Genomic DNA, 23,099 nt, shown 5'->3' with positions numbered 1-23,099 from the left:
TGTTTGGTGTGGGTTCACAGTGTGGCGCATATTTGTAACAGTGTTAAAATATAAATAAAATAAAATATGACCACCCTCAGTGTGACATGTCTGGCTGTTCCTCAAGTATGTCTTGCAATAACCTGCGTGTGTCTCTAGAAGCCTCATACAACATGTGTCTGGGCTGGCACGCTGTTAGTATGGAGAAAAAGATGACAGTGCCATCACGGCACGCCCTCGATATTGTCGAGAGCCTCATACCACAACGTGATTGGTAGATTTCTTCAGCTCGCACACAACGCTGTCAAGCGCCATTCATTTAAAAACTCGCGGGCCGCACTAACATTAAACTTTCATATTAAGGTGGGGGCCGCAAAATAACGTCTCCCGGGCCACAATTGGCCCGCGGGCCGCGTGTTTGAGACCCCTGATATAATGAGAGACATTCACCTAAGAGGACACTGTAGCTTTAAGAGAAGAAGCGGAGGGGGAGTTAGGTTCTTCCGCTTCCGGTTCAGAGGTCGTTGTTGTTGTCAAATATATGACATGCTAGGTTGGAGCTAGTAAACTTCCTCGACTACGCTCACGTCTCTGTCTCGTTGTTTACTAACTCCACAATGTATTTTTTTGAACAAATAAAAGAAAAAACCCAACAACAACCTGTGGCTTCTAAACAATTGTGTCAGGTCCTTAAGAAGAAGCCACAATCATTGACTGCGATTTATATAATTGACATAATAATACCTTATTACAATGAATCCCAATAAAACAAAAATGATAACAATAATATTGTGATTTTCACATTACTAACATTATTTACCATGAATTGATTAACGTGGACCCCGACTTAAACAAGTTGACAAACATATTCGGGTGTTACCATTTAGTGGTCAATTGTACGGAATATGTACTGTACTGTGCAATCTACTAATAAAAGTTTAAATCAATCAATCAATCAATGAATGAATCAATCAATTAATCAAATGTAATCATGAGGACAATGTGAGTCAGTCAATCACAATTTAATTGCCGTAATAATAATAATTTTTCCATGTTTTGACTTATTGTCAACATGCAACATTTCCAGTCCATCTCAAAGCAGCAAGTTCATAAACAAAAATACTATCGATGTTCTCTGCCCTTGACTCACATGGCTGAGCAGTTGCAATCGATGCCAGATAAACAGATCGGCCACTCCACTTCCGGCACACTTCCTTTTCGTAGCAGTGCTGCATAGTTTTACTAATATTATTTAGTTTTACTAATATTATTTACCAACATTTATTTACCAACATTATCAGTACAAATAGTTACATGTTGTCATGGACACCGAGTTGACTTTCTCTTCTCGCCGCTCACCAGTAGTAAGTTTGCACGGCTGCGTGGCGTCCAGCCAACAACTCGCCTCGACCGTGGGACTAGGTGAGTGTTGCCATGGAGATTTATTCACGTAGACTTCCGCTTATTGTGTTTTGTGAAGATATCTGCTGGTTTTTTTTGTCATTTTGTGTGCTAACTTGTTGGGGTAGAATATGAATGCCCATCCATCCATCTTCTTCCGCTTATCAGAGGTTGGGTCGCGGGGGCAGCAGCCCAAGCAATATGAATGCACTCAGGCTATATCAAAAAGTTATCTAGCTCAGAGTTTTTCAACCTTTTTTTGAGCCAAGGCACATTTTTTGCGTTGAAAAAAATGCGGAGGCACACCACCAGCAGAAATCATTAAAAAACCAAACTCAGTTGACAGTAAAAAGTCGCAATTGTTAGATATGACTTTAAAGCATAACCAAGCATGCATCAATATAGCTCTTGTCTCAAAGTAGGTGTGCTGTCACCACCTGTCACATCACACCCTGACTTATTTGGACTTTGTTGTTGTTTTCCTGTGTGTAGTGTTTCAGTTCTTGTCTTGTGCTCCTATTTTGGTGGCTTTTTCTCTTTTTTTGGTATTTTCCTGTAGCAGTTTCATGTCTTCTTTTGAGCGATATTTCCCGCATCTACTTTGTTTTAGCAATCAAGAATATTTCAGTTGTTTTTATCCTTCTTTGTGGGGACATTGTTGACTGTCATGTCATGTTGGGGTGTACATTGTCTTTGCTCCACAGTAAGTCTTTGCTGTCGTCCAGCATTCTGTTTTTGTTTACATTGTAGCCAGTTCAGTTGTAGTTTCGTTCTGCATAGCCTTCCCTAAGCTTCAATACCTTTTCTTAGGGGGCACTCACCTTTTGTTTATTATTGGTTTAAGCATTAGACACCTTTTTACCTGCACCCTGCCTCCCGCTGTTTCCGACATCTACAAAGCAATTAGCTACCTGCTGCCACCTACTGATATGGAAGAGTATTGCACGGTTACTCTGCCGAGCTCTAGACAGCACCGACACTCAACAACAACACATCATTTGCCGACTATAATTACTGCTTTGCAAAGAATATTTTTAACCCAAATAGGTGAAATTAGGTAATCTCCCACGGCACACCAGACTGTATCTTATGGTGTGCCGCGGCACAGTGGTTGAAAAACACTGATCTAGCCAACAGTTATTTAGCTTGTAAAAGTATATATCCGTACTATTTTTAAATTCATATACAACATAAAAAGTGTAAAAAAAAACATGTGTTACGACTCGAGGTTGATATGTAGAGTGCAACAACTTGGTGAAGTGAAGTGAAGTGAATTATATTTATATAGCGCTTTTCTCTAGTGACTCAAAGCGCTTTACATAGTGAAACCCAATATCTAAGTTACATTTAAACCAATGTGGGTGGCACTGGGAGCAGGTGGGTAAAGTGTCTTGCCCAAGGACACAACAGCAGTGACTAGGATGGCAGAAGCTGGGATCGAACCTGGAACCCTCAAGTTGCTGGTACGGCCACTCTACCAGCCGAGCTATACCGCCCCAGTAAACAGAGAGCCGACTCAGCGTCTTCTCTTCAGCCACATAGCCCAGACATATTTATTCTTCACACAAACACACCGTTCTTCACATAGACATCTTAGAAGTAGACGCAGCATTGGCTGCTGTGACGCGAGAAATTGGGCCGCCATCTTGAAGTGGTGTTGAGGAGCCAGCGAGCAACCTCAACTGACAGTTGACAGGTAGTTAACCAAGATGGTGTTCAGCGTTTTCCTGCTCAAATGAGCGGACTGTTGAAAATAGGAATCGGGGGATTACTTTTCACAAGTCCGATTTAACATTAACGTACTATTGGTTGTATTTTGTGAAAAGAATATTAGCACACAGTTGAGAAGTATATACCGTATTTTTCGGAGTATAAGTCGCTCCGGAGTATAAGTCGCACCAGCTGAAAATGCATAATAAAGAAGGAAAAAAACATATATAAGTCGCACTGGAGTATAAGTCACATTTTTGGGGGAAATTTATTTGATAAAAGCCAACACCAAGAATAGACATTTGAAAGGCAATTTAAAATAAATAAAGAATAGTGCTGAATACGTCTATGTTATATGAGGCATAAATAACCAACTGGTAGGTTAACGTAACATATTATGGTAAGAGTCATTCAAATAACTATAACATATAGAACATGCTATACGTTTACCAAACAATCTGTCACTCCTAATCGCTAAATCCCATGAAATCTTATACGTCTAGTCTCTTACGTGAATGAGATAAATAATATTATTTGATATTTTACGGTAATATGTTAATCATTTCACACATAAGTCGCTCCTGAGTATAAGTCGCACCACTGGCCAATCTATGAAAAAAACTGCGACTTATAGTCCGAAAAATACGGTATCCACATCATGCACAAAAAGTGCACTTTATTTGTTTTAAACTATTGTAGTGGCGTTCTGTACAAAAAGTGCACTTTAATTTAGTGTTGTTTTGATATGTCATCTTAGTGACATCATGCACAAAAGTGCACTAATAGCTTGTTTTAAAATGTCTCTGACAATCTTGCACTTTCTGTTTTGAAATGACATGAATGTTTGTGCCACTGCTTAATAACTGTTTAATAAATACACTTTTGCTAAATTGACTTAGTTGTGATTTCCCTCTCTGCATGAAAGTTTAAAATGAGCATATATTAATGTAGGCTGACCATTATTCTGAAATCCCAAAAAGAAGACACATATATGCGTGCCAAGGCCGGGACTAGGTGAACATTTGCCAATGATACTCGAACTTGCTTTAAAAATAATATATTTTTTTAAATAAAGCATTTTCTCTCCTCTGTTGACAGCAGTGTTGGCGCTAGGAATTTTCAAAATGGGGTCCCAGGGACCCCATCAAGTCATAAAAATGGGGTCCCACAGTACATTTTTGGGGTCCCACTTTTTTGTAAGCGTTTTGAAAACCAATGACAAATGTATGCATTGTCCTGTTGTATCTCACATTCTATATTGTGTTTTGGAAAAAGGTTGTCATAAACGTTACTTAATTCATTAAAAAAGATAATACAAAAGAAAACAAATGTGTATACATATGTAAATGTATTCAGTTATAAACATTCATTCACTTTCTTCTTTCCTTCATGGATCTAAACTTTACCGCTGCTGCTATTTTTTTCTATGTTTTTATTTAGTAAGTTGTAGGTGTATTTATTTCAGTATAAAAGTGTAAAAAGTGTTTTGCTTGGGTCATGAAATGATGATAATGGTGTGCCAGGGCATACATACATTTTATATTTAACGCTTACATCTCTGGAGTCTACATCAACTTCACATCTATTCCTCATTTCAAAATGTTTTATGTTTTTTTTATGTTTTGTTTTTTTTGTTTGTTTGTTTTCCGCCCTTTTTTGTCAAACAAAATTATGTTTTTTATGGCAAACACACAAAATATGCAAAATCTTCCACCAAAAATATTTTTCAAAGTGGAATATTTGATGTGAAGTAATCAGAACCTTTGATAGGTCAATAATTCATAATAACATAACAATGACCGTTTGAAAGAAAAAAAAAACCAGCTTTGTTTTATTAAATAGTCAACATTGCAACTTTTTCTAAATTACATTTCACCTTTAAGCTTTTTTATTTCACTTTTGTTATGTTTTTGTTAATTTTAATAGTATTTTTAGAATGTGCCGTGGGCCTTTAAAACATTAGCTGTGGGCCACAAATGGTTAAAAAAAAAAAATAATCTGTGTCCTTTCTGATTTCAATGACACAAGACATTCGTTAACGCCAACGCTGCTTGACAGTATAACAAAATAAGTCACACTTATATTCTGTAACATTCACAGTTTTGGAAAAAAAAGTGCAGAGGTAGAAATATTCAAAATAACCTCTTGTATATAATGTAAACAGAAATAATGCCTCAAAAGAAGTTAATTAAATTTAAACAAAAAACAACAGACGAGCTCTCGCCCTGCACAGCTGTTTTGTGCTTTGTAGTGTCCATATGGGCTTGTAGATCGTTGGCCCCTTTATTTGCCACAGATACATACGTTCCTGCTTTGCACACAGTGCATTCTGCTTCCCATGTGTCACGGCCAGGACGAAAACACATACTTTTCCCGCAAATCATCCGTGAAGTTGCATTTACGTTTAGGCATTTCTTGTTCTCATGTCTCTCTCCACTCACTAGCTCTCTCGCTCTCTGTCTCTGCCCCTCCCTCACCAATGTTGCTACGTGCGCGCACCTTCAGGTTTTTGTTTTTTTAACCCCTTTTTAACTTAACCCTGGACGTACATTGAAAATACACGCAACCCTAATTCAAAAGGCCGGACATTTGAGGCATTTAAGAAACCCCGCCCGGACACCCCCGCAAAAGAGGACATGTCCGGGGAAAAGAGGACGTACGGTCAGCCTAATTAATGCAGTATGAAGAAGAATGTTTTAATGTAGACACATAGAATCATCATACTGCTGTGATTATATGCATCAAGTGTTCATTCAAGGCTAAGGCAAAATATGGAGATATATATATGGTGTATCGAGACATGGCCTAAAAATATCCAGATATTAATAAAAGGCCATATCGCCCAGGACTAGTAGCAATAATGGAGTGGCATGTCTAAGCACTAAACCAGATACAAACATCAGTTCATTTGTTTATTCAGATGTTCTAAAGCGAGGCGGCAATGCTGCAGATGCTGCGGTTGCCATAGCAGCGGCGCTGGCAGTTACAGAGCCATGCAGCACTGGTCTTGGCGGGGACGCCTTCTGCCTGTTCTTCAACGGCAACACTGGTGAGATCAGAGGAATAAATGGCAGGTAGATCATTCGCTTTAACTTTTTGGTCTGGTCTCCATCGCATGGACTGAAAACATACCTTTTATTTTGTTTTGTTTTAGTGGTCGTACGCCCAGAGATCACACTTTGGACTTCCTGTTAAGCAGAGGGTACAGCGCTGAGGCCCCTCCTCCAGCGTTTGATGTTCTGAACGTTACAGTGCCGGGGGCAGCTGCTTGCTGGTGGGATACGGTTCAGCTCTTTGGTAGCCACAAGGTAAGGCCCCTTCTAAGGTTATCCAGGCTATATCCCACCTAACCTTATCCTTGTCAACACACACACAATGCCACCGTTTTGCGAAATCAGTGTGTAAAGGATATCACCACATGGGCTCAGGAAGATTTCAGAAAACCACTGTCAGTAACTACAGTTGGTCGCTACATCTGTAAGTGCAAGTTAAAACTCTACTATGCAAAGCCAAAGCCATTTATCAACAACACCCAGAAACGCCGCTGGCTTTGCTGGGCCCGAGCTGATCTAAGATGGACTGATGCAAAGTGGAAAAGTGTCCTGTGGTCTGACGAGTCCACATTTTAAATTGTTTTTGGAAACTGGACGTCGTGTCCTCCGGACCAAAGAGGAAAAGAACCATCCGGACGGTTCTAGGCGCAAAGTGTAAAAGCCAGCATGTGTGATGGTATTGGGGTGTATTAGTGCCCAAGGCATGGGTAACTTACACATCTGTGAAGGCACCATTAATGCTGAAAGGTACATACAGCAGTGTTTCCCATAAACTGCCAAGATACCTGTGGCGGTGGGGGCGTGGCTATGGGCGTGGTCACCATGACATCATCGAGTAATTTGCATAATTTACTACAATGATTAGATTTTCTCTAAAAAGGCTCAAAAAATGTATACTTACTAATTAATAATAACAGTTTTGTTTTAAACGTCCATCCATCCATCCATTTTACAATATAATTACAACACTTTATGTACATATTTATATACACATTTGAACAATAAGTTATTCACTGAAATATATTTATTAATTGTGGTTCTTACAAAAAATATATCTTATAAAATATAAAAGCTGAAATGTCTCAAAGCTCTGCCCCTTTAATTAGTGCATACTAAATAATTTAACTTTAGCCTACTACTACAACCATATTATTTACCAGCAACATAAAGTGAAACAGAGGCAGAGGTGTCCTGCCACAGTCAGTAACAAATAAACAGAAAACAGTAGTGGTGGTAGATAGACACAAAGCTTCATCAAACATCTGATCCACTGAACAAAGAGCTCCAAAAATCTTGAACTTTAGACTGCCATCACTTTTACTCCCTACACTTAACCATGTGTTTCCTACTGCCTGCAGACTTTGCACCCTTTGTTATATACACATGTTGTGTTTCTAATATAAATACATTTAATAAAGTCAAATACAAATAAGGCAACAAGAGAAGTATCCTACACTTCTCTTTTGTAAAGTATATCTGAACAGCCGATATGGGCATCTACATCAACTATATGATTTGCCTGAGAAGCTGGACAGGACAAAACAAAAAAAACAAAAAAAATAAAATAAATTTTTTTATTTTTATTTTTTAAATTTTTTTATTTGTGGCGGAAGTAATTCTTTCGTGGCGGGCCGCCACAAATAAATGAATGTGTGGGAAACCCTGTACAGCTTTTGGAGCAGCATATGTTGCCATCCAAGCAACGTTACCATGGATGGTTTGACAAAAAAGACTTTCTTCGAATCTCATGTAAAACTAAAATAATGCAATTCGGTAAGCATAGTAGAGAAAGTCAAACACAAATAGAAATAGTCGGACATTGAATGAGTAACAGAAACCACATTTGGGGGTAATAATATACGAGAAAGTGAACTGGAAATTTCATAAAAAGTAAACAACAAATTGGCAAGAAATACGTCAATAATGAATAAAGCAAAATATGTTTTGGACCAAAAATCACTCTACTGCTTGCTAGTGTTACATATCTGAGTTATTGTGCAGAAATATGTGTAAATAACTACAAGAGTACACTTATACACTTAGCATGTTACAAAAAAGAAAGATCAGAATAGTACATAATGAGTGATACATACAGTGGTACAAATACACTGGAGGCAGCCACCACAGTTGAGATACTTCACACAAAAGTCATCATTTATCCATGATTGTTGGTCCAAAGCTAATGAAGACTTTGGAAAAATGAGGAATACAGTAAGGAATTTTTTGGGTCGTTCTGTGTATTTTTTAAAAATTTTTTACGTTATTTGCGTCGTCGGGTTTGTGTTCTAGTGCCTGCCGGTTCTGAAACACTGTAGGAACGTAGCAGCAGAGTGCGTCAAATACGGACGCAAAATGATACTTGCACAAAAAATAGCATGTTTTACTGTAAGTTTGTGAGTTTGTGTGTGTTTAAAACTATTTAGACATATTATTTCAGTTTATTTCGTCAGAAAAACTAACGTCAAAACGGCAGCATTTACATGCATTTGTGAGTTTTACTAGAAACATCAGCTTTTGTAAGGTTTGCAAATACAAAAATGAGCTATAGGGGGAGCTATCCCCAGAGAATTTTAGCAAGCTACACTACAAGCTACAGTTGTGGTCAAAAGTTTACATACACTTGTAAAGAACATCATGTTATGGCTGTCTTGAGTTTCCAATTATTTCTACAACTCTTATTTTGTTGTGATGTAGTGATTGGAGCACATACTTGTTGGTCACAAAAAACATTCATGAAGTTTGCTTCTTTTATGAATTTATTATGGGTCTACTGAAAATGTGAGCAAATGTGCTGGGTCAAAAGTATACATACAGCAATGTTAATATTTGCTTACATGTCCCTTGGCAAGTTTACCTGCAATAAGGCACTTTTGGTAGCCATCCACAAGCTTCTGCTGGAATTTTTGACCACTCCTCTTGACAAAATTGGTGAGGTTCAGCTAAATGTGTTGGTTTTCTGACATGGACTTGTTTCTTCAGCATTGTCCACACGTTTAAGTCAGGACTTTGGGAAGGCAATTCTAAAACCTTCATTCTAGCCTGATTTAGCCATTCCTTTACCACTTTTAACGTTTGTTTGGGGTCATTGCAGTGTTTCCCATAAACTGCCAAGATACCTGTGGCGGTGGGGGCGTGGCTATGGGCGTGGTCACATTGACATCATCGAGTAATTTGCATAATTTACTAGAATGATATGATTTTCTCTAAAAAGGCTCAAAAAATGTATACTTACTAATTAATAATAACAGTTTTGTTTTAAACGTCCATCCATCCATCCATTTTACAATATAATTACAACACTTTATGTACATATTTGTATACAGATTTGAACAATAAGTTATTCACTGAAAAATATTTATTAATTGTGGTTCTTACAAAACATATATCTTATAAAATATAAAAGCTAAAATGTCTCTTAAAGCTCTGCCCCTTTAATTAGTGCATACTAAATAATTTAACTTTAGCCTACTACTACAACCATATTATTTACCAGCAACATAAAGTGAAACAGAGGCAGAGGTGTCCTGCCACAGTCAGTAACAAATAAACAGAAAACAGTAGTGGTCAAATACAAATAAGGCAACAAGAGAAGTATCCTACACTTCTATTTTGTAAAGTAAATCTGAACAGCCTATATGGGCATCTACATCAACTATATGATTTGCCTGAGAAGCTGGACAGGACAAAACAAAAAAAAAAAAATATATATATATATATTTTTTTTTAAAATTTGTGGCGGACGTAATTCCTTCGTGGCGGGCCGCCACAAATAAATGAATGTGTGGGAAACACTGCATTGTCCTGTTGGAACACCCAACTGCGCCCAAGACCCAACCTCTGGGCTGATGATTTTAGCTTGTCCTGAAGAATTTGGAGGTAATCCTCCTTTTTTATTGTCCCATTTACTCTCTGTAAAGCAGCAGTTCCATTGGCAGCAAAACTGGCCCAGAGCATAATACTACCACCACCATGCTTGACGGTAGGCATGGTGTTCCTGGGATTAAATTCTTCAGGATACCCTAAAACCATCAGCCCGGAGGTTGGGTCTTGGGCGCAGTTGGGTGTCCCAACAGGACAATGACGCCAAACACACCTCAAAAGTGGTAAAGGAATGGCTAAATCAGGCTAGAATGAAGGTTTTAGAATGGCCTTCCCAAAGTCCTGACTTAAACGTGTGGACAATGCTGAAGAAACAAGTCCATGTCAGAAAAGCAGCACATTTAGCTGAACCGCACCAGTTTTGTGGTCAAAAATTCCAGCAGAAGCTTGTGGATGGCTACCAAAAGCGCCTTATTGCAGGTAAACTTGCCAAGGGACATGTAAGCAAATATTAACATTGCTGTATGTATACTTTTGACCCTCACATTTTCAGTAGACCCATAATAAATTCATAAAATAAGCAAACTTCATGAATGTTTTTTGTGACCAACAAGTATGTGCTCCAATCACTACATCACAAAAAAATAAGAGTTGTAGAAATGATTGGAAACTCAAGACAGCCATGACATGATGTTCTTTACAAGTGTATGTACACTTTTGACCGCGACTCTACACGGCAGAAGTAGCTAGAATAACAATCGACATGTTTGTGATGACTCTTTAAATCACAGAAAGCACTTACACACTGTAAAAAGTTTCAAAGAAAAGAAAAAGAACCCTTTTCCTTTTCATCTTTGGGAAATATCAAATCAATGACTCATACTTCCTGCGTCGTGTGGCGTCCTGTGAGGTAATAAGCATGTGTTTCCTCTTCCTGTTTCCCTTAGCTGTCCTTACAGGAGGTGCTCAATGGAGCAGTGGAACTGGCTGAGGAGGGGTTTCCTGTTGCTGAAGTGACCGCTCACCTCTGGGCACACTCGTTGGCTGAGCTACGTGATGCAGGGAGGGACCTCGGGGGAGACCTGCTGATCCACGGTCATCCTCCCAAACATGGACAAGTATTCAAAAACCCCTTCCTCGCCCAAACTCTTAAGGTAAATCAAAAAGAAAAAAATGATAATTAGCTAGCATCCCCCATTTTTTTTTTTGCATTGTCACTTTTGAGTTCAGTTTGTTTATATCAGGGGTCTCAGATGCCCGCGGGCCGAGACGTTATTTTGCAGCCCGCACCTTAATATGAAAATGTAATGTTAGTGCGGCCCGCGAGTTCTATATGAATGGCGCTTGACAGCGTCATACTTGCCAACATATTTAGGGTGTGCCGTGATGGCACTGCCTTCAGTGCCCTCTACAACCTGTACAAACAGCGTGCCAGCCCAGTCACATGTTGTATTTGGCTTCTGTACACACACACGCAAGTGACTGCAAGACATACTTGATCAACAGCCACACAGGTCACACTGAGGGTGGCCGTATAAACAACTTTAACACTGTTACAAATATGCGCCACACTGTGAACCCACACCAAACAAGAATGACAAACACATTTCGGGAGAACATCTGCACCGTAACACAACATAAACACAACAGAACAAATACCCAGAACCCCTTGCAGCACTAACTCTTCCGGGACGCTACAACCCCGCCCACCTCAACCTCCTCATGCTCTCTCAGGGAGAGCATGTCCCAAATTCCAAGCTGCTGTTTTGAGGCGGGGGGTGTATATTGTAGCCCGGAGGAGTTAGTGCTGCAAGGGGTTCTGGGTATTTGTTCTGTTGTGTTTATGTTGTGTTACGGTGCGGATGTTCTCCCGAAATGTGTTTGTCATTCTTGTTTGGTGCGGGTTCACAGTGTGGCGCATATTTGTAACAGTGATAAAGTTGTTTATACGGTCACCCTCAGTGTGACCTGTATGGCTGTTGATCAAGTATGTCTTGCAGTCATTTACGTGTGTCTGCAGAAGCCTCATACAACATGTGACTGGGCCGCCACGCTGTTTGTGTGGCGAAAAAGCAGACGCGACGACAGGTTGTAGAGGACGATAAAGGCAGCGCTATCACGGCACGCCCTTAATATTGTTGTCCGGGTGAAAATCGGAGCAAATTCGGGTGAATGGTTGCCCCGGGAGATTGTCGGGAGGGGCACTGAAATTCGGGAGCCTCCCGGAAAAATCGGGAGGGTTGGCAAGTATGTTGCTAGGGCGGGAAAGCCATTCAAAGAAGGTGAATTCATTAAAAAGTGCATGTTAGATTAGTTTAAGACAGGGGTCACCAACGCGGTGCCCGCGGGCACCAGGTAGCCCGTAAGGACCAGATGAGTAGCCCGCTGGCCTGTTCTAAAAATAGCTCAAATAGCAGCACTTACCAGTGAGCTGCCTCTATTTTTTAAATTGTATTTATTTACTAGCAAGCTGGTCTCGCTTTGCCCGACATTTTTAATTCTAAGAGACAAAACTCAAATAGAATTTGAAAATCCAAGAAAATATTTGAAAGACTTGGTCTTCACTTGTTTAAATAAATTCTTTTTTTTTTTTTTACTTTGCTTCTTATAACTTTCAGAAAGACAATTTTAGAGAAAAAATACAACCTTAAAAATGATTTCAGGATTTTTAAACACATATACCTTTTTACCTTTTAAATTCCTTCCTCTTCTTTCCTGACAATTTAAATCAATGTTCAAGTAAATTTATTTTTTTTATTGTAAAGAATAATAAATACATTTTAATTTAATTCTTCATTTTAGCTTCTGTTTTTTCGACGAAGAATATTTTTGAAATATTTCTTCAAACTTATTATGATTAAAATTCAAAAAAATTATTCTGGCAAATCTAGAAAATCTGTAGAATCAAATTTAAATCTTATTTCAAGGTTATTTGAATTTCTTTTAAAATTTTTGTTCTGGAAAATCTAGAAGAAATAATTATTTGTCTTTGTTAGAAATATAGCTTGGTCCAATTTGTTATATATTCTAACAAAGTGTAGATTGGATTTTAACCTATTTAAAACATGTCATCAAAATTCTAAAATTAATCTTAATCAGGAAAAATTACTAATGATGTTCCATAAATTCTTTTTTTAAATTTTTCTCTTCTTTTTTTCGGTTGAATTTTGAATTTTAAATAGTCGAAATTGAAGATAAACTATGTTTCAAAATGTAGTTGTCATTTTTTTCGTGTTTTCTTCTCTTTTAAACCGTTCAATTAAGTGTAAATATCATTCATTATTAATAATAACATAGAGTTAAAGGTAAATTGAGCAAATTGGCTATTTCTGGCAATTTATTTAAGTGTGTATCAAACTGGTAGCCCTTCGCATTAATCACTACCCAAGAAGTAGCTCTTGGTTTCAAAAAGGTTGGTGACCCCTGGTTTCTTGGGCGCAGTTGGGTGTTCCAATAGGACAATGACCCCAAAACACTTGTCAAAAGTGGTAAGGGAATGGCTAAATTAGGCTATAATTAAAGTTTTAGAATGACCTTCCCAAAGTCTTGACTTACACAATGCTGAAGAAACAAGTCCATGTCAGAAAACCAACACATTTAGCTGAACTGCACCAATTTTGTCAAGAGAAGTGGTCAAAAATTCCAGCAGAAGCTTGTGGATGGCTACGAAAAGCGCCTTATTGCAGGTAAACTTGCCAAGGGACATGTAAGCAAATATTAACATTGCTGTATGTATACTTTTGACCCAGCACATTTGCTCACATTTTCAGTAGAGCCATAATAAATTCATAAAAGAAGCAAACTTCATGAATGTTTTTGTAACCAACAAGTATGTGCTCCAATCGCAGCGATTGGCGCCTTCAAATACATGAAAGAAACAATATTGTTCTTAATATTCAATAAGTAGCGTGACATCATCATATAATTTGCAATGAAACAGGCCAATAAAAAGGCTAAAACTTACAGTATATTTAAAGACAAATATTTGTGTTTTTTTAATTCATTATTAGTATCCAGCTTTTAACCGAAGGGTAGGGCTGGGCGATATATCGATACACTCGATATATCGCGGGTTTATCTCTGTGCGATATAGAAAATGACTATATGGTGATATTGGAGTATACGTTCTCACGCAGTTGCTTTTAGCTGTGAGCATTACACTACAGGCTCTTCTCACTCTTTCTAGTCTCTCCTTCTCACAGAGACATAAAACAAGCGCACCTTCTTACATACGTCACACACTGTCTCGCGTGCAACGTCACACACCCTCGCCGAGCAGAGAGGTAGCGGCATGGGTAACGTTAGCTGTGATGCTAGCGGTGCGGCGCGAGCGGTAATACGAGAGAAAGAAGGTGCGAATCTGGTAACAAATGAAGGAAGAAGAATGAATTCCCAAGAAAAACAGCAGGGGGTCCATCGTTTGGCGGTGGTTTGGCTTCAAGCGGGAAGATGTTGAACAGACATCAGTAATATGTCAAGTGTGGGGCGAAAGCGTTGCTACAAAAAGTAGCAACACTGCTAATTTGTAGCATCATTTGAAAAGTCACCCGCTAGAGAATGAATAGTGCTTGAAACTCCGCATGTCAACATCTCTGTGCCCAAGCAACCATTTCCACATCAACACCGTATGAAACAAATAGTCCACAACAGAAGGAGATAACGTCCGCAGGAACCTACCACATAGTGAAGGACATACACTATTTGATTTCCTATTATGCAGCTCATTTTTATTTGACACTTATTGAAATATCTTGTGTGACATCATGCACAAAAAGTGCACTTTATGTGTTTTAAGCTATTGTAGTGGCGTTCTGTACAAAAAGTGCACTTTAATTTAGTGTTGTTTTGATATGTCATCTTAGTGACATCATGCACAAAAGTGCACTAATAGCCTGTTTTAAAATGTCTCTGACAATCTTGCACTTTCAGTTTTGAAATGACATGAATGTTTGTGCCACTGCTTAATAACTGTTTTATAAATACACTTTTGGTCAATTGACTTCCCGTATTTTTCAGACTATAAGTCGCAGTTTTTTTCATAGTTTGGCCGGGGGTGCGACTTATACTCAGGAGCGACTTATGTGTGAAATTATTAACACATTAGTGTAAAATATCAAATAATATTATTTAGCTCATTCACGTAAGAGACTAGACCAGGGGTCGGCAACCCAAAATGTTGAAAGAGCCATATTGGACCAAAAATACAAAAACAAATCTGTTAGATCACACTAAGTGCACTTTAATTTAGTGTTGTTTTGATATGTCATCTTAGTCAGTGGTCCCCAACCTTTTTGTTGCTGCGGACCGGTCAACGCTTGAACATTTGTCCCACGGACCGGTGGTACTTAAAAAAAAAAAAAATAAAAAAAAAAATTTATTTATTTTTTTACATAAATAAATACAATCATGTGTGCTTACGGACTGTATCCCTGCAGGCTGTATTGATCTATATTGATATAGAATGTATATATTGTGTTTTTTATGTTGATTTCATTAAAAAAAAAAAAAATTTTTTTTTTTTTACATAAATAAATACAATCATGTGTGCTTACGGACTGTATCCCTGCAGGCTGTATTGATCTATATTGATATAGAATGTATATATTGTGTTTTTTATGTTGATTTCATTAAAAAAATTAAAAAAATAAAAATAAATTTAAAAAAAATTAAATTCTTGTGCGGCCCGGTACCAATCGGTCCGCGGACCGGTACCGGGCCGCGGCCCGGTGGTTGGGGACCACTGATCTTAGTGACATCATGCACAAAAGTGCACTAATAGCTTGTTTTAAAATGTCTCTGACAATCTTGCACTTTCTGTTTTGAAATGACATGAATGTTTGTGCCACTGCTTAATAACTGTTTTATAAATACACTTTTAGTTGTGATTTCCCTCTCTGCATGAAAGTTTAAAAGTAGCATATATTAATGCAGTATGAAGAAGAATGTTCTAATGTAGACACATAGAATCATCATACTGCTGTGATTATATGCATCAAGTGTTCATTCAAGGCTAAGGTCAAATATGGAGATATATATATGGTGTATCGTGACATGGTCTAAAAATATCCAGATATTAATAAAAGGCCATATCACCCAGCCCAGGAACCAACAAGTTTTCCTGCATGTGTATCATTGTATCAGACAGTTAGTCATGTGCTAGAACGGGAACACTCCCTATGCACACACACACACACACACACACACACACATACATTCATGCTCCAGTCATCCTAATATCTGTAACAATAGGAGTGACCTAAGCGTCATTGATGCAAGGTTTCTACGGCGTCACACTAGCCATTCCTCAGTTTGTTTGAAGCACCAACTACTAATCTCACACACCTTCCTGGTAAATACATTGATCGAGTCAATAGAGGCTCGGCCAGTTTGGGCCTCACATTCAATTCCCCCTGGACAGCATAGGAATATGGGAGTGGGAGTCAACCCTCCAAGTGATTTCCAGCGTGGAACCGTCATAGGATGCCACCTGTGCAACAAATCCAGTTGTGAAATGTCCTCGCTCCTAAATATTCCAAAGTCAACTTTATTATAAGAAAAGTAAAGAGTTTGGGAACAACAGCAACTCAGCCATCAAGTGGTAGGAATTATGGTGTGGGGTCTTTTTTCAGGAGTTGGCCCCTTAGTTATGGTAAATGGGTTATACAAACCCCGTTTCCATATGAGTTGGGAAATGGTGTTAGATGTAAATATAAAAGGAATACAATGGTTTGCAAATCCTTTTCAAGCCATATTCAGTTGAATATGCTACAAAGACAACATATTTGATGTTCAAACTGATAAACATTTTTTTTGTTGTTGCAAATAATCATTAACTTTAGATATTGATGGCAGCAACACGTGACAAAGAAGTTGGGAAAGGTGGCAATAAATACTGATAAAGTTGAGGAATGCTCATCAAACACTTATTTGGAACATCCCACAGGTGAACAGGCAAATTGGGAACAGGTGGGTGCCATGATTGGGTATAAAAGTAGATTCCATGAAATGCTCAGTCATTCACAAACAAGGATGGGGCGAGGGTCACCACTTTGTCAACAAATGTGTGAGCAAATTGTTGAACAGTTTAAGAAAAACCTTTCTCAAGCAGCTATTGCAAGGAATTTAGGGATTTCACCATCTACGGTCCGTAATATCATCAAAGGGTTCAGAGAATGTGGAGAAATCACTGCACGTAAGCAGCTAAGCCCGTGACCTTCCATCCCTCAGGCTGTACTGCATCAACAAGCGACATCAGTGTGTAAAGGCTATCACCACATGGGCTTAGGAACACTTCAGAAACCCACTACAGTTAGTCACTACATCTGTAAGTGCAAGTTAAAACTCTACTATGCAAGGCGAAAATCGTTTATCAACAACACCCAGAAACGCCGTCGGCTTCGCTGGGCCTGAGCTCATCTAAGATGGACTGATACAAAGTGGAAAAGTGTTCTGTGGTCTGACGAGTCCACATTTCAAATTGTTTTTGGAAACTGTGGACGTCGTGTCCTCCGGACCAAAGAGGAAAAGAACCATCTGGATTGTTCTAGGGTCAAAGTGTAAAAGGCAGCATGTGTGAGGGTATGGGGGTGTATTAGTGCCCAAGACATGGGTAACTTACACATCTGTGAAGGTACCATTAATGCTGAAAGGTACATACAGCTTTTGGAGCAACATATGTTGCCATCCAAGCAACGTTATCATGGACGCCCCTGCTTATTTCAGCAAGACAATGCCAAGTCATGTGTTACAACAGCGTGTCTTCATAGTAAAAGAGTGCGGGTACTAGACTGGCCTGCCTGTAGTCCAGACCTGTCTCCCATTGAAAATGTGTGAAGCCTAAAATAGCAGAAGGGAGACCCCCGGACTGTTGAACAACTTAAGCTGTACATCAAGCAAGAATGGGAAAGAATTCCACCTGAGAAGCTTCAAAAATGTGTCTCCTCAGTTCCCAAACCTTTACTGAGTGTTGTTAAAAGGAAAGGCCATGTAACACAGTGGTGAACATGCCCTTTCCCAACTACTTTGTCACGTGTTGCAGCCATGAAATTCTAAGTTAATTATTATTTGCAAAAAAAAAAAAAAAAATTATGAGTTTGAACATCAAATATGTTGTCTTTGTAGCATATTCAACTGAATATGGCTTGAAAAGGATTTGCAAATCATTGTATTCCGTTTATATTTACATCTAACACCATTTCCCAACTCATATGGAAACGGGGTTTGTACTTGTATAGCGCTTTTCTACCTTCAAGGTACTCAAAGCGCCTTGACACTATTTCCACATTCACCCACTCACAAACTGATGGCGGGAGCTGCCATGCAAGGCCCTAACCGCGACCCATAAGGAGCAAGGGTGAAGTGTCTTGCTCAAGGACACAATTGACATGACGAGGTTGGTAGAAGGTGGGGATAGAACCAGGAACCCTTGGCCCCTTAGTTCCAGTGAAAGGAACTTTGAATGCTCCAGGATACCAAAACATTTTGGACAATTCCATGCTCCCAACCTTGTGGGAACAGTTTGGAGCGGGCCCCTTCCTCTTCCAACATGACTGTGCACCAGTGCACAAAGCAAGGTCCATAAAGACATGGATGACAGAGTCTGGTGTGGATGAACTTGACTGGCCTGCACAGAGTCCTGACCTGCACCCGATAGAACACCTTTTGGGATGAATTAGAGCGGAGACTTGAGAGCCAGGCCTTCTCCACCAACGTCAGTGTGTGACCTCACCAATGTGCTTTTGGAAGAATGGTGGAAAATTCCTATAAACACACTCCGCAACCTTGTGGACAGCCTTCCCAGAAGAGTTGAAGCTGTAATAGCTGCAAAAGGTGGACCCACATCATATTGAACCCTATGGGTTAGGAATGGGATGGCACTTCAAGTTCATATGTGAGTCAAGGCAGGTGGCCAAATACTTTTGGCAATATAGTGTATGTTTTAGAACGGGGGTCGGCAACCCGCGGCTCTAGAGCCGCATGCGGCTCTTTAGCGCCGCCCTAGTGGCTCTCTGGAAATTTTTCAAAAATGTATGAAGAATGGAAAAAGATGAGGGGAAAAAAATCTATTTTTTTGTTTTAGAATGTTTTCTGTAGGAGGACAAACATGACACAAACCTCCCTAATTGTTATAAATCACACTGTTTATATTAAACATGCTTCACTGATTCGAGTATTTGGGGAGCGCCGTTTTGTCCTACTTATTTTGGCGGTCCTTGAACTCACCGTATAGTTTGTTTACATATATAACTTTCTCCGACTTTCTAGGACGTGTTTTATGCCACTTCTTTTTCTGTCTCATTTTGTCCACCCAACTGTTAACGTTGTGCGTGAAGGCACAAAGGTGAGTTTTGTTGATGTTATTGACTTGTGTGGAGTGCTAATCAGACATATTTGGTCACTGCATGACTGCAAGCTAATCGATGCTAACATGCTATTTATGCTAGCGATATGTACATATTGCATCATTATGCTTCATTTGTAGCTATATTTGAGCTCATTTAGTTTCCTTTAAGTCCTCTTAATTAAATGTATATCTCATGACACACTATCTGTATGTAATATGGCTTTTAATTTGTTGCGGCTCCAGACAGATTTGTTTTTGTATTTTTGGTCCAATATGGCTCTTTCAACATTTTGGGTTGCCGACCCCTGTTTTAGACAGTATATGGGCTATTTCATGAATATCAGTATACAAGTATTTTTATTGATTATACATCCAGTGTTTCCCATAAACTGCCAAGATACCTGTGGCGGTGGGGGCGTGGCTATGGGCGTGGTCACCATGACATCATCGAGTAATTTGCATAATTTAGTACAATAATATGATTTTCTCTAAAAAGGCTCAAAAAATGTATACTTACTAATTAATAATAACAGTTTTGTTTTAAATGTCCATCCATCCATCCATTTTACAATATAATTACAACACTTTATGTACATATTTATATACAGATTTGAACAATAAGTTATTCACTGAAATATATTTATTAATTGTGGTTCTTACAAAAAATATATCTTATAAAATATAAAAGCTAAAATGTCTCTTAAAGCTCTGCCCCTTTAATTAGTGCATACTAAATAATTTTACTTTAGCCTACTACTACAACCATATTATTTACCAGCAACATAAAGTGAAACAGAGGCAGAGGTGTCCTGCCACAGTCAGTAACAAATAAACAGAAAACAGTAGTGGTCAAATACAAATAAGGCAACAAGAGAAGTATCCTACACTTCTCTTTTGTAAAGTAAATCTGAACAGCCTATATGGGCATCTACATCAACTATATGATTTGCCTGAGAAGCTGGACAGGACAAAAAAAAAAAAAAAAAAAAAAAAAAAAAGTTTTTATTTGTGGCGGACGTAATTCTTTCGTGGCGGGCCGCCACAAATAAATGAATGTGTGGGAAACACTGACATCATCTAAGATGTTAAAGGTAGCTTGGATCATATCCGTGTCATTTTTACGTGTCTTTGATTAGCAACTTATTTTGAGTTTGTGTTGTATTTGTGTTTCCTTATGTAATACATGCTGCATTGTGTCAGCAGGAGTTTGGGGAGCTTGGAAAAGAAGCAATCTACCAAGGCAGAGTGGCTCAAGCCACCGTTGACGTTATCGCCCGACATGGAGGAGTCATGACCTTGGAGGACCTCAAAAGTCACCAAAGTGAGTTAGTCACTCCCATCAGTACAACGTACAAGGTGAGTGTTGTATCTCCCGTTGGATAACATGTTCAGCACAGAAAGTGACTCCATTGTGTGCTAAGGGTGTGCGTCTATGGGAGCCTCCTCCCAACAGTCAAGGCTTGGCTGCCCTGCTGCTGCTCAACATCCTGGAGAACTTTCCTCTCAAAGGTGACCGTAAATAATATTGAGTTTAAGTTTGAGTTTATTTGGAACATGCAAGCACACAACATGACACATCACAATTTCCAGTTTCTCTTTTCAACATGTTCGAAAAGGAGTAGGAGGAAGCAGAGCTTATTCAATCCCACCCCTTTTATTTGACAACAGTTGGTAAAACTTTTGTTCACTTCCTGTTTTTAAATGTATTCGCAATATACTCCATACGTGATCACAATCAAAATAAATAAATAAATAATACTCGGTGAAATAAGTTACATTCCATATGGTGAGATGAGTAAGATTATTTGGAAATTAATGGATGGATGAAATAAATGTTTAAGTTTGAAGAGTTTCTTGAAGTGGATCATATTAGTACATTGTTTGATTCCTTTGCTTAATACATTCCATCATTTAATTCCACATACTGATATACTGAAGGTCTTAAGCAGGGGTCCCCAAACTACGGTTCCGGCCCACCGGTGTCCAAAATCCGGCCCGCGGGAAGCCCCAGGTTGAATTTTATTTATTTAAAAAAAAAAATGTATTTATTAATTTATTTTTTAATATTGATTTTTTAAAATCTGTCCTTCCTAATCAATTTTCTACTGCTTGTTACTCTCTGTGTCTCCTAGCCGCTCAGGATAATCATATTGTCTATAAATGCATTTTCCCATCGGTAACGTGACATCATCGGCAAAGTGCACGCTCTTTCAGTCAATTAGTGCGCGAGGAATATACTGTATTTATATATATATACACTACCTTTCAAAAGTTTGGGGTCACATGGAAATGTCCTTATTTTTGAAGGAAAAGCACTGTACTTTTCAATGAAGATGAAGTGAAGTGAATTACATTTATATAGCGCTTTTTCTCAAGTGACTCAAAGCGCTTTACATTGTGAAACCCAATATCTAAGTTACATTTAAACCAGTGTGGGTGGCACTGGGAGCAGGTGGGTAAAGTGTCTTGCCCAAGGACACAACGGCAGTGACTAGGATGGCGGAAGCGGGGATCGAACCTGCAACCCTCAAGTTGCTGGCACGGCCGCTCTACCAACCGAGCTATACCGTCTATAACTTTAAACTAGTCTTAACTTTAAAGAAATGCACTCTATACATTGCTAATGTGGTAAATGACTATTCTAGCTGCAAATGTCTGCTTTTTGGTGCAATATCTACATAGGTGTATAGAGGCCCATTTCCAGCAACTATCACTCCAGTGTTCTAATGGTACAATGTGTTTGCTCATTGGCTCAGAAGGCTAATTGATGATTAGAAAACCCTTGTGCAATCATGTTCACACATCTGAAAACACTTTAGCTCGTTACAGAAGCTACAAAACTGACCTTCCTTTGAGCAGGTTGAGTTTCTGGAGCATCACATTTGTGGGGTCAATTAAACGCTCAAAATGGCCAGAAAAAGAGAACTTTCATCTGAAACTCGACAGTCTATTCTTGTTCTTAGAAATGAAGGCTATTCCACAAAATTGTTTGGGTGACCCCAAACTTTTGAACGGTAGTGTATATATATATATATATATATATATATATCAATCAATCAATCAATGTTTATTTATATAGCCCTAAATCACAAGTGTCTCAAAGGGCTGTACAAGCCACAACGACATCCTCGGTACAGAGCCCACATACGGGCAAGGAAAACTCACCCCAGTGGGACGTCAATGTGAATGACTATGAGAAACCTTGGAGAGGACCGCATATGTGGGTAACCCCCCCCCCCCCCCCCCCTAGGGGAGACCGAAAGCAATGGATGTCGAGTGGGTCTGACATAATATTGTGAAAGTCCAACACATCAGCGAGAGTCCAGTCCATAGTGGGGCAAGCAGGAACCATCCCGAGTGGAGACGGGTCAGCAGCGTAGAGATGTCCCCATCTGATGAACAGGCTAGCGGTCCACCCCGGGTTTGGAGTAGAGTAGAAAAGAAAAGAAAAGAAACGGCAGATCAACTGGTCTAAACAGGGAGTCTATTTAAAGGCTAGAGTATACAAATGAGTTTTAAGATGAGACTTAAATGCTTCTACTGAGGTAGCATCTCTAACTTTTACCGGGAGGGCATTCCAGAGTACTGGAGCCCGAATAGAAAACGCTCTATAGCCCGCAGACTTTTTTTGGGCTCTGGGAATCACTAATAAGCCGGAGTTCTTTGAACGCCGATTTCTTGCCGGGACATATGGTACAATACAATCGGCAAGATAGGCAGGAGCTAGACCGTGTAGTATTTTATACGTAAGTAGTAAAACCTTAAAGTCGCATCTTAGGTGCACAGGAAGCCAG

The 23,099-nt window shown here is 39.1% G+C and overlaps 1 protein-coding gene across 2 annotated transcripts in view; it reads left to right on the top strand.

The window, feature by feature from the left end:
• Positions 1-912: 912 nt before the first annotated feature.
• Positions 913-23,099, top strand: part of LOC133634952 (glutathione hydrolase-like YwrD proenzyme) — a 41,200-nt gene continuing 19,013 nt past the window's right edge. The window contains exons 1-6 of one of the 2 annotated variants that reach the window (XM_062027616.1): positions 913-1,401; positions 6,011-6,164; positions 6,245-6,398; positions 10,910-11,116; positions 20,509-20,661; positions 20,727-20,814. In XM_062027616.1, coding sequence (XP_061883600.1) covers positions 1,302-1,401; positions 6,011-6,164; positions 6,245-6,398; positions 10,910-11,116; positions 20,509-20,661; positions 20,727-20,814 — 856 coding nt within the window. In that variant the 5' untranslated portion in view covers positions 913-1,301. Of the gene's footprint in view, positions 1,402-6,010; positions 6,165-6,244; positions 6,399-10,909; positions 11,117-20,505; positions 20,662-20,726; positions 20,815-23,099 lie in introns of both variants that reach the window. The other variant, XM_062027614.1, reaches the window with a different exon arrangement.

This window comes from Entelurus aequoreus, linkage group LG19 (assembly GCF_033978785.1).
Source record: "Entelurus aequoreus isolate RoL-2023_Sb linkage group LG19, RoL_Eaeq_v1.1, whole genome shotgun sequence".
NCBI classification, from domain to species: domain Eukaryota; kingdom Metazoa; phylum Chordata; class Actinopteri; order Syngnathiformes; family Syngnathidae; genus Entelurus; species Entelurus aequoreus.
Note: the sequence above shows the minus strand (reverse complement) of the source record. Positions and strands in the feature narration are given on the sequence as shown.